This window comes from Chroicocephalus ridibundus, chromosome 1, assembly GCF_963924245.1.
Source record: "Chroicocephalus ridibundus chromosome 1, bChrRid1.1, whole genome shotgun sequence".
In the NCBI taxonomy this organism is placed as follows: Eukaryota; Metazoa; Chordata; class Aves; order Charadriiformes; family Laridae; genus Chroicocephalus; species Chroicocephalus ridibundus.
In genome coordinates, this window is record NC_086284.1 from 76,725,818 (window position 1) to 76,738,484 (window position 12,667).

Here is a 12,667-nt window from a genome sequence, read left to right on the forward strand (position 1 = left end):
TTACCGTTGTTTGGACTTGATTAATGTAATACGGTTGTTGGTAACTCTTGTTTTTAAAACATTACTTTTCTAGGCATGGTAACAGCAGAGATGTTTCAAAGTTTGCAGAAGAATGATGTCATGCAAAAAATGACAGAGAACTTCGATGAGGTAGGCACAGCTTTGATTTTGCATGTCTTTTTTTGTATAAACAATAGGCCTTACCTTAATAACCAACCTGGACAGAGTTCCTGCTGCTTATCAGGAGCTGTGTCCCATTTCCTTAATTTAGGAAAATAATCCTGTTTTTCATAACAGAAATTTGGTGTTGTAATGACTCATTTTACCAGCAGCAGGATTTTTTTTTGTAAGTCACTTTTATTTTCAGAGCTTTATTAGGGCTATCTAACTGCAGTCTTCCTGAACCTGTCTTTCTTTAAGGAGTTCTTTTGATAGTGACTTTATAGAGATAAATATAACCTGTCATTGCAGCAGGTGAACGGTTACTGCGGTATTTGGTTGATAGGCCCTTTTAAAAATACTATTGTGGATTACTGATGAGCTAATTCAAAGCTATTTTTTAGCTGATATTTTTATTGAATCTTTACCTTCTGTTTTACTGACAATGTGATTTTTATAACTGTATTATGTCGTATGAAACAAGAAAAAATGCAATTCTGATTTTTAGATAATTGTAGTGAATATCTCATTTCTTGAGGATTGTTAAGAAAAATGCATAGTTTTATAATACTGCTTCTCTGTTAGGCTGCTCCTTGGCTAATTATGCCAACATCAGTTTTTCTGCAGCACTCTCACAGTTGCTTCTGTGCCTTTTCTCTGTATTTGCCACCTCTGAATTGATTTGTCAAGCAGCAGCCATCAGCCTTGCTTTAATTGAGCATCTCTCAAAGACCAGCTGCTGTAGAAATTCCCACAGAGGATGAATTTGCCAACATGGTTTTCTTCATTTTAGAAGTGTAGTAGCATTTGGGCTAATTTTTGACAGAAATGATCTGATATGCGTCTGGCCATATGAATTAGTAATCTGGCACTTCTTTCCCAACTAAATTAGCCCTGAATAGCACTCATGATAGGGTAGGCACTCTGGCCGGTACGAAGATGTGATTGTTGCTATCATCAGCCTGGATGTGTTACAGCTCTGTAACCTTTTCGCCTGTCCTGGTGGGCAGAAAAGATGGTTCTACAGTTGCCTTAGAAGCTGTATTCTACCTGCTATAAAAACAAAGTAACTTTGTTTTTTGGGGCACTATTTTGACATGCTACTGTAGTGAAGAAAGTGATAATCCCTGTGTTAGATACTCTGTGTCTCTCTTTTTTTTTTTTCTTTTTTTCTTTAATTCTAAATCCAGTGAATTCTGAAATTCTTGGCCTGTTTTTAGACTCTAAAAAACCCTCCTACAACGATTTATACAGAATTAAGTATTTTTAAAGACTGGGTGAGCTCACACAGGCAGGATGCAGGAACAACCACAGAACCATGGATGAAATGCAAAGAGTAAATTTAATCTTGATACCTCATGAACAGAGGGATCTCTGAAGCAGCACCCAGGCAGAGGCACGCAAGTGGGAACACGGGCACTAAGAAATTCGGTCCTTGCTAGAGAGTTTTTGCTTGCCAGCGAGAGAGTCCTTGCTAGTGAGATAGAGTTCGAACCTGCTGTTCTTGCCTGTATATCAGGGATTCAAGCAGGCATAGTTTTCCACTGTGCTTTCATCTTTATGGCAGCAGGGCAGGAATCTCAAGGTTGTTCAATAAGGCGCCTGTGAGTCCATCACAGGCCTGTGTTATCTAAGTGCAGATGTTCTACTTGTCAAGCACACAAGACTAAACAACAATTAGTGTGAGATACGCGTTTTTTGACACCTTCAGCTGCAAGTCACTTGAGCGCGTTTACAGTCCTCCTTGACAGGCTTCCATTACTTTGTCACAAAGACATCTCTCAGTTTGTTTAATTGATATATTATGACTACTATTAAGCCAGTGTTAGTATAGAAAAAAATATGTGTGAAGCAACTATTTTATGTTAACCACCGTTATTAAGTAATTGAAAAAATGCTTGAGGATTAAACCAATCTCTCTTAAAGCAGAACTGTGACAAGACCAAAGTTGTTTGTTATTTTCAAGTGAGTTGTTTTCTCTTTGTGTTTCTTTTCACATGTAGTTCTCTCATCTTTTTCATAAATAAGATGGAAGCATAACTTAGTGATTAAGTTAGTTGAGAAGTAGTGCCATATAGGACTACTGTGATTTCAAAAGTATTTTTTGAAAACAAATTATAGTAGTAGTGAAAATAGTAATGAGAGTGGAGAATATTACCAGATATCTGCTTGAGTACCTCATCTTCTGTTTTGATTTATATTGTTTGTTTCTAGCATTCAGAGGATTGGAAAATTAAAGGTTTTTCTGTAGTTCTTCATTCTTGATCATTTCAATGATTTAACCATTGCTTTACTGTTCCATTAATTAATTGCAACACTATATCCATGTACCAATGCTCCCTCCCAAAATTCTCATTAGTGTTAGCGGCAAATGTTAGTGGAGTTGAGTCTGGCAAGAAATGTGAAAGGGCAGCAAGAAAACATTCTACAAATATATCAACAGCAAAAGGAAGACCAAGGAAAACATGGGCCCACTGCTAAATGGGGTGGTGGCCCTGGTGACAAAGGACACAGAAGAGCCTGGGGTACTCTATGCCTTCTTTGCCTCTGCCTTTACTGGTAGGACTGGCTTTTGGAAATACTACATCCCTGAGACTAGAGGGTAAGTCTGGAGCAAAAACTACTTACCTTCCATGGAGGAGGATCAGGTTAGGGAACTCTGAAAGGGACTGAACATACGTAAGACCATGCTGTCTGACAGAATGTACACAGGCATGCTGAGGGAGCTGGCTGATGTCATTGCGATGCCCCTTTTGATTATCTTTGAAAGGTCATGGTGACTGAGATTCCTGAAGACTCAAATCAAATGTCACTCCCATTTTCAAGAAGGGCAAGAAGGAGGATCTGAAGAACTCAGGCTGGTCAGCCTCACCTTGATCCCTGGGAAAGTGATGAAGCAACTAATTCTGGAAATAATGTCCAAACACGTGAAGGACAAGAAGGTGATCAGGAGCAGTTGGCATGGATTTACAAAGGGGAAGTTGTTCTTAACCTACCTGATAGCTTTCTATAACGAAGTGACTAGGTTGGTGCATGAGGAGAGACCAGCAGATGTTGTTTATCTTGACCTTAGTAAGACTTAACTCTGCCTCCCATAACATCCTCATAGACAAGCTGATGAAGTATGAGTTAGGTAAGCGGGCAGTGAGGTGGACTGCAAACTGGCTGAACAACCAGGCCCACGGAGTAATGATCAGTGGTACAAACTCCAGCTTGAAGGCTAATTGCTTGTGGTGTACCCAAGGGTTTGATATTTCCTAATACTGTTTAACATCTTTAATAATGACCTGGTCAATAGGGCAGAGCGTACTCTTAGCAAGTTTGCAGATGGTACAAAACTGGGAGGAGCAGCTGCTAGACCAGGTTGTGGCTCTGCTGTTCAGAGGGACCTCAACCGTCTGGAGAGTTGGACAGAGGGGAGCCTCATGAAGTTCTACAACAGGAAACCCCATGAACCTGGGGAGGAATAATCCCATGCACCCCTACACATTGGAGGCTAACTGACCACAAAGCAGCTCTGCAGAGTAGGATCTTGGTGTCCTTGTGGATGACAAGGTGGACACAAGCCAGCAATGTGCCCTTGCAGCAGAGACAACAAATGACCTCCTGGCCTGCATTAGGCAGAGCATTGTAAGCAGGTCATGGGAGGTGATCCTTCCTCTCTACTCATACTGGTGAGACCACATCTGGAGTGCTGAGTCAAGTTCTGGGCTTTCCAGTACAAGAGAGAGATGGGTTTACTGGAGCGAGTCCAGCAAAGGGCCACAAAGATGGTTAATGATCTTTCATATGAGGAGAGGCTGAGAGAGCTGAGCCCGTTCAGTCTGGAGAAAACGTGCCTCAGAGAGTTCTCATCCCTGAGTAAAAACACCCAAAAAACAACAACAACAAAACCCCAAACAAAACCCAAAATATAAACAAACCCAAAAAAGCCCCAAATCACCAACCTAAACAAAAAACTAACAACAAAAAACCCCAAAACCCTATTCTGTTTCTTCTGCTTTTCTTCCTGTATGTAGCATTTTATTCTTGCAGCGGTTCTTTGTTCTTTTATAGGTTTCCTTCCCTCTCCCATTTTGTTGCTTAAATGTTTAGCAATGGAAGAGTAAGTATGATGCATAACTATACAGACAAATGGGGATAGGAATACTTGTTGTGCTTCACTGAGCCTAATAGAGCTGTAGATTTTGTGCCTTTTGTATTGGAATAATTGCAGAGTTGAGGAAACATCTCTGAATCAAGTCACACTAGTGCTGAAAACATTTCTCTATAATTTGAAAAGCTGAGAATGATTTTCTAGAGTTTAGATGTTTTACAGTACCTAGTTACTAAATTTTGTAAAGGGGTATATACTTAGACTTGCTGGGAAGGCATACCTTAGAATTAATGATGAGGATTATACCTTGTATATATTTGCTTATAGATTTTAAAACCAAGTTATAGCTTACTTGTAGCAAGCAAACTCAGGTTTTATATAAAAGTGTGGTTTTCTTCTATAATTGTTTAAAATTAATGAGAAGAGAAGGGATTAGATTTTGTTTAATGCATTGGACTTTATGAGCCACGTGTCTTTAGTTTTAATAGGCTTTTAAATATGATGCATGGTTTGTGATGTTTTTGTCTTTATGAGTTAACTGTGCCATTTCATCAAAAAGCTTTTAAAATTTTGTCTCATGAACTACAGGAAACTGGGTTGCAGTATAAGAAATTCGTGGCCTATCCTTGGATCCTGACAGTTACTTGGCCGGTGGATATGGTAAGGCTCTTTTGTAGTTCTCTGCAACTGTAGTGTAGCATTTTTTATGGATGTATTTCCAGTGTAGGCAAATACATAAGAACTAGTCATCTTAAACTGCGCATTAGTGAATGGAGATAATCATGCACTTCTGATGTCTCCCTCACCTGGTCAGTTTTAGACTGCTAGTTTGGATGAACGCACTCACGCTTTTGAAGTGCCTGTTTCTTGCTATTGATTTTAAAGGGAGGTGAAAGGTGACTTGGCGAGTTGGATGTGATGGATTGCTCCTTAGCATTTTGAATAGACTGGTGTATGTCAAGTTGCAGTGGTATTCAAGAGCATTCCCCATCCCCTCCAGGAAGTTCTACATACGTGCATGCGTGCATGCATACATGCACGCAGATGTATGCACACAGAGGCTTGGCAGACAGGTTTATTCAAAGGCTTGTTACATCAAAAGCTTCTCTTGCAAACATAGATGTTTGAAGGGAAGAATATTTTGAGAACGGAAACAGCTTTTCTGTAATGCCTCTTCCCATAAAAGACTTGCAGGATCGTGGCCTTTTTGGCACTTCACTTTGACTTTCCTCTCTTTCCATAGACTGAAAGAGAGAAACGTTTCCAGGATGAGTCAAAGCAAGAGCCTCAGTTGCGTGTTTTGAATGATTCTCTGGAAGAACCTGTGTTAAGTACTTAATCTGACTTGGTTTCTGGAAGTAGAGTTGCTTGTCTCTACTGGTATGGAGGGAATCTAAGTGAATCCCAAGTTAGGTGCCTAAATTTAGGTGGTGTGCCCATTGTTCTGTCTGCATATTTACAGTATGCATGTTACTATTAAACAGTATCCCATTATGATATAGATGGACAGTAGAAATGCTTTTAAAAAGTGAGATGTCTTCCTGTATTTGTGCTGCTTTTCAGATTGAGGAGTAAGCTACTGTGATCAAGTAAGTACTTCCTGAACGTTGTAGGTTATCTCTCTACTGTCTGTGTCATAGAATCATAGAATTGCTGAGGTTGGAAGGGACCTTTAAGATCATCAAGTCCAACCTTTAACCTACCCTGACAAAAGCCACTTCTAAACCATCTCCCTAAGTGCCCCATCTACCCTTTTTTTAAACACCTCCAGGGATGGTGAATCCACCACCTCCCTGGGCAGCCTATTCCAATGTTTAATAACCCTTTCAGGTAATTGTAGAGGGTGATAAGGTCTCTCCTCAGCCTCCTCTTCTCCAGGCTAAACAACCCCAGCTCTCTCAGTCGTTCCTCATAAGGTTTGTCCTCCAGACCCCTCACTAGCTTTGTAGCTCTTCTCTGGACACGCTCCAACACCTCAATGTTCCTCTTGTAGCAAGGGACCCAAAACTGAACGCAGTACTTGAGGTGGGGCCTCACCAGTGCCGAGTACAGGGGGATGATCACTTCCCTAGTCCGGCTCACCACACTATTCCTGATACAGGCTAGGATGCTGTTGGCCTTCTTGGCCACCTGGGCACACTGCTGGCTCATATTCAGCCGGCTGTCAACCAACACCCCCAGGTCCTTTTCTGCCGGGCTGCTTTCGAGCCACTCCGCCCCAATCCTGTAGCACTGCATGGGGTTGTTGTGACCCAAGTGCAGGACCCGGCACTTGGCCTTGTTGAACCTCATACCATTGGCCTCAGCCCATCGGTCCAGCCTGTCCAGATCCCTCTGCAGAGCCAACCTACCCTCAAGCAGATCAACACGCCCACCCAGCTTAGTGTCATCTGTGAACTTACTGAGGGTGCATTCGATCCCCTCATCCAGATCATTGATAAAGATATTAAAGAGAACCGGCCCCAGCACCGAGCCCTGGGGGACACCACTTGTGACTGGACACCAACTGGATTTAACTCCATTTACCACCACTCTCTGGGCACGGCCATCCAGCCAGTTTTTTACCCAGCGAAGAGTACACCTGCCCAGGCCATGAGCAGCCAGTTTCTCCAGGAGAATGATCAAGGAGCATTTAATGGGGCCTGCTAGGGACTTCCCTCTCTATCTTGGCACTTGCTACTACTATTAGGCTCTGAACTGACTCTTGCAACCTGGTCAGGAACACATCCCAAATTCCGAATTTCTTCTGTGCTTTGGGTTGCGGAGATCCCTGAGATCAGTCTGTGTTTGTGTTTAGTTTTCAAGAAAGCAGTGGGTTCTGTGCTTTGGAAACAAAGTTAAAAGAGAAGTGCATAAAATGCACTTTGTAAGTACAGAAGGTTGTTGTGGGTGTGAAGCTACATGTTAGAATACATCTGAGAAGGTGTTTGAGCAACTGAACGACCATCTGAGTAGCGGCTGGCCTTCAGGGTGATGTTTTCCATAGTGAGTGAAGGTTTGGAATTCTCTGGCTCCATTCACATCTGGGAACTATCAGGATACAAATTAATATTCAGAGCCATTCCTGGGATCTGTGAGGTGCAAATGAAATAAATGTGCCTGAGGTTGGCATCTACAAAGTCTTTCTGCTGTGCTTTTCACATGAGGCACACCACTTTTTTGTGAGAAGTCATTTGAACCACCACCTGTCTGCTTTCTTCCTGGCAGTACCAACTGTACTGTGAACGCTCTCATGACTTTATTGTAATTTGCTTTTTGAAAATGTCAAAGGTCCTGCCTACTTATGGTTTCTGTGGAGGTTTTTCGGAGACTTAGGTGCTGGTGGTCTAGGCAAGTGACTCCGTATTTGTCATTAAGCTGTAGCCTGATAAACTCCTTAAGCTGGCAGTGCTGCTGAGGAAAACAGTCCCATCCTGCCACACACCACGGTTGTTTATTTTCGCTTCCCCAGTGTCAGATCTTTTGTTTAAGACGCATTTGTATAATTACATGCTGAACCATCTTGGGGAACTGTTGCCACTGAAAAACATTTTGGCAAAGTATCTGCTATTTTTCAGTGACTTCAGTTTCCTCCTGGAAATGACCACGCACTTGCAGGAACAGGAAGGATGAAGAAGTGGGGAAGCACTACGACTTGGAAGAAAGTAAAAGAGGCCAGGAGTGCGCATGGTTTATGCCAGTGAAAGTTATTTGTGGTGCTGCAGCTTCACGCACCCTCTCCCACTTCTCCGTTCTCAGCTACCTCACATACATTTCTTTCAGATGTGAGCTGTCATGACAGTAGCTCTAACGAGGCTAGTTTGTGCTTGCTTGTAACCTAGTTGTGTATCCTGAGTTTGGAGTAATGACCACAACCAAAGTTGTTGGGGAGCTGAGGTGAAGCTGACTGTCAGCAAAACACTCTCTGATGTTCAGTGGGAGAGATGTAAATGGTATACACAAACAAAACTAATTAGTGTGTTTTCTCTTGACTCTTCTTTCTTGTGCAGGACAACGAAGACTACCCGCTGATCAGAACAGGACCCTATTGGAAGAAGTTCAAGGCCAACTTCTGTGAATTCATTGAGGTGCTTGTCCAACAGTGCCAGTGCAGCATCCTATATGATAGCTACTTGATGGACACTATTATCTCGCTCCTTACAGGCTTAGCAGACTCCATGGTCAGAGCATTTAGACACACGAGCACTTTAGCAGGTAAAATAGCTAACAGAGTTGCTGTAGATCATGAGTTTTGTTGACTTGTGTACAAACAAAATTGCTCGAAATTTGAAAAGCTCTCTTTACTGGAGCAGTTGTTCTCTTATGTATTGACAGTGCCTTCCTCCTAATGTACGTTACTGTAATATAAATAATTTGTTCCCACGTGTATCTGAATGAAACTTGGATGCTTTGTGTATGATAGGTCTAGACCATTTTTTCTTTCTAAAGAAAATTTGTTTAATGTCTGGCATGCTGTGTTCTGATTTTTTTTTTTTTTTTTAAATAACTCATTTTTCACAGTCAGTTTTCTATTTTGTTATTTTCCTCCCTCCACTAATGAATGTGACGAGGTTACATTGAATGCTTCACCTATGAAAGCTTCCTTTGGAAAGCTGTTCTTGTGGTACCTGTGCTAAAAAGAACATTGCTTGTAACAATTTTTTTTTCGTGCAGCATGATGATACTAAAGCTAGTAGTTTGTTGCTGGTTTTTTTTTTTCCTAAAGACATACAAAGAATATTTAAAGTATAATTTGTTCTAAAGCACACTGTTGGCTTTGAAGGCTTAAAAACCCCACGTGAAATCTACGCAAACCAGAATTTAGTGATCCTTAAAGAAACATGAATTTTTGTCAATTCAAGTAAAATATTAAGATTCCCAGTCTTTTATGGTCCAACTTCACGGTTGTGTTGTGTTTGGCTTTGTTTTTGTTTTTTTTTTTATTCCCGGGGAGGGTGCTGAAAAATCACCTGTTCCACAGCAATAGATTCTTTTGCAGAAAAATCAAAATTATATAAAATAAGAGAGTTGTCCAGTAAATTATGTCTCTGACGAGACCTCTGGCTAGAACTCTGGACAAAAGCTGTAGATCTCCAGTAATATTTCTAAATTTTCCTTTTTTAAATTATTGTCTGCCTTTAAAATAAACACTATATTTTAAAACAAATTACTGTAATCTAGTAATGTTCATAGCTTGGGTAATAAACTGGATTTGGCTAACCATATCCTTTTTGTGGTAAAGTGGTGAATGTATTTATACTGTGTATATCTGAGCTAGACTAAATATGCTGGGTTTGTTTCCTTTTTAGCAATGAAACTTCTGACAGCAGTTGTAAGCGTATATCTGAACCTTGATGTCAACAAGCACAATGCTCAAAGATTATACGAGGTGGAGAAGAAGAGGATAAGTGGCAAGAGGACCAATTACAGACTTGACCAACTAGAGAGAAAAAGGAAAGAGGTTAGGCAGGTGTTCTCTATGGGAGATGTGTGAAGATGTAAAAAGAGGGATCGCTGACAGCTTGCTTTTGGGTTACTGCAGTTTTTTGAGGTTTATATGTTTGTCTAATGCATGGTGCAGAGCGGTCGTGACTGGCTAGATTAAGAGGTAGAAAAATGACTAAGGTAATAACTGACCTATGTACTGTTAACTTGTGATGTCTGCCCTACTAATTACTTCTCTAAATTGACATCATTAGCCCTTGATCTGTACACAAATATGGATTTGCACACATGTGTAATTGCATTAGTAGCTCTGGTGGTGTGGGAGTGCTGTTTTGCATAGGCTTGTACAAATTATAAGCCAAAATGTTAGTCCTTGAACTGAATTTCAATGAACGAAAAAGGACACGGGATAGCTGTCATCTGAGTAAACCATTGTAAAAATGGTCATAACGTCAGGTATGACCTGTATCTTTCTTGCTGTTCAGTTTCTGCCGTTTCTTCCCTGCTCAGCCAGACAGCTCTGTATCAACTCAGAGCCAGGCCTTTAACTGTAAGAAATAATTCTGGCTTGAGGGCAGAGGTGACTTGATGTATGAACATCAAGCGTAGTTCCTTCTCTCCTGACCTTAGAATCAGTTACTTCTGTTCTGAGCTTTGAAAGCCCGTGGACTTCTCTGTTATAGAAACAACCCCATTTTTGTGGGAAGAAGTGTTTGGGTGAGACATGGTTTTTTAGTATCATCATAAGTCTGATCTTATGGGAAAAATAGAGGAAATATGTGGGTTGTGGGTAGGGGGAAACAAACCTGTCACCCTTCCCAATTCTGTTGATGACAGAATGTTCTTAAGTGGCCTAGAAATTTGCAGAAGTTCCCAACTAGATTTTCAGGGCTTGGTTAAAGTACATGCTCATTGCAGAATAGGTGCATTTTGAAAATTTCCTTGTTTGCCTTCCATCTCTGTTCAAGTGCATAAAAAGAGAATTTGGACCTATATGTGAAGATTACTGAGTAGTTGTGCTGTTTCTTTCTGTGTATTGATAGATTAAGACTCAGGATATCAAACATATTATGTGCTGTACCAGTTATCCAGGCTAGTAGCTGGTATCTGATAAATCTTTCATCAGGATGTAGCTACAAAAAGGCCAATTGCTAGTGTAGAACAGACCACTTGTTTTTTGTTGGTAGCATGTGTAAATGCTGGCGATATGCACCACAGCAGTGTTTTAAGTGCACTGATGCAAATTTTTCATGCGTAGTGAATTGTGGGACCAATATTAACATTCAGTTCTCTTTGTTTTTCAGTATGAGCATAAGCTTCTGGAGATACAGAACATGATGAATGCTATTTTCAAAGGGACGTTTCTAAACCGTTACCGGTAAGAATAAAAACAAAGCTGCGATGTGTATCCGCATTCCCAAGAAACTCTTGCTCAAATTGTGCAGGTATTAGAATCAAGTTAAATATCCTAGAGGCACTGATGGTGTCAAGGAAAGTGTAGCAGTTAAATTGTTTTAAAGATTTGGGTTTATGAAAAGACCTCTCATAAAAGTATGTTTCTTAAGTTCTTCCTGCTGGCTATAGAGCAGTGCATTTGTGATGGAAAACATATCCAGAATTAAAAAATAATTATTGCCTGAAACATTTGTACCTAAAAGTGGCCTAATTGTTGATTGAAGACTGAGAACATTAATATGAAGATACCTGTAATACCTGTATATACACGTATTAATATTACAATTTTATAATTTCACAGTGATGTGATCCCCGAGATCCGAGCAACTTGCATTGAAGAAATTGGCAGCTGGATTAAAACATACCCAGATGCTTTTTTAAATGATAGCTACTTAAAATACATTGGGTGGATGCTGTATGATAAGGTAAAGTTTTAATTTTTCTTACTGGGGGCAGCAGATGGGAATTTTAAAATTTTTTTTAAAATTTTTTTTTTTTTAAAGAATCCTAACATTTAAATTCTTGAGAGTAGATATTTAAGATTGTGGTGGTACAAAAAAGAATTTACTTCTCCATTTCAGGTTTTATTTTTAAAGCCATTGTAGCAGAGAACATTTTTTTTTTTCCAGTTCTGTAGCAGTATGTGTCCCTGTGTGTGCATTTTTTTTCTGTGTTACTGAATCAGAAGCTATTACTGAATTGTAAAATGGCCTATATCCTTTGAGTACATGCGATGTTAAACGTTGACTAAAATTCTGCTTTCAGGTTTGATGTCTGTATTTAAAATTTTGGTTTATATTATAAAAATGAACAAATAAATATTGCCTATAGTAAAATAGTCTTCAATGTTGCATTTGTCATTTGGAATTACATGCATATAGAAAATATTTACAGAAAGGCTAGTCATTTCCCCGAAGGTTTTTTTCCTTTTCCCTATAGTAAGTTTGTTTTTTATTTTTGAGTAGAGGCACGTTTAAAAAAAACCAAAACCCCTCAATAAAACAACAAAAAAAAACCCCAACCAAAAGAAAACAGTAACTCAAAAATATGCTTTTTCTCATGCTTCTGAAATGCATGAGAGATTTTAGGGGGATAGGAATATTTATCGTGAATGGCTAAATACCGAAATTGGCACACTACTTCTGCCGGCCACCTCTGAAAATGTATATAACTTCTGTATAAATTCTGAAACGTCCTCAGTTTTGTGTCAGCTTAAGGTAATGTTTGTGTTCTGTGAATAAAATTGTAGTTTACCACGAATCCAGGAGGGGGAGCACAAAGCCTCCTACTTCCCTGCGTTGTGCCCTTACTGTAAAGGTAGTAGTTAGATTTTCAGAACAACCCATCTATCAAGGACTGTCGTCTTTTCCTGCATAAATTTTTATCTGTTCAGAATATCTTTTTAGTATATGTTCAATTGGGAGAATTCTCAAAAGAAAAAGTCATTTTTGAAGATGATGTGTCTTCATTCCCAGTGCTGTACAATGAAAATTAACAGATGGTGTCTCTGATTAATGCACGTAGCTCATCCAC

The 12,667-nt window shown here is 39.9% G+C and overlaps 1 protein-coding gene across 4 annotated transcripts in view; it reads left to right on the forward strand.

Annotated features, from left to right (window-relative positions):
* The window catches only part of LOC134518108 (cohesin subunit SA-2-like), a 68,504-nt gene that overhangs the window by 8,065 nt on the left and 47,772 nt on the right, over positions 1-12,667 (forward strand). For 3 of the 4 annotated variants that reach the window (XM_063340369.1, XM_063340390.1, XM_063340379.1), the window contains exons 6-11: positions 74-150; positions 4,844-4,915; positions 8,245-8,449; positions 9,544-9,695; positions 10,984-11,057; positions 11,436-11,559. In XM_063340369.1, the coding sequence (XP_063196439.1) occupies positions 74-150; positions 4,844-4,915; positions 8,245-8,449; positions 9,544-9,695; positions 10,984-11,057; positions 11,436-11,559 (704 nt within the window). Of the gene's footprint in view, positions 1-73; positions 151-3,697; positions 4,265-4,843; positions 4,916-8,244; positions 8,450-9,543; positions 9,696-10,983; positions 11,058-11,435; positions 11,560-12,667 lie in introns of those variants that run through there. The other variant, XM_063340400.1, reaches the window with a different exon arrangement.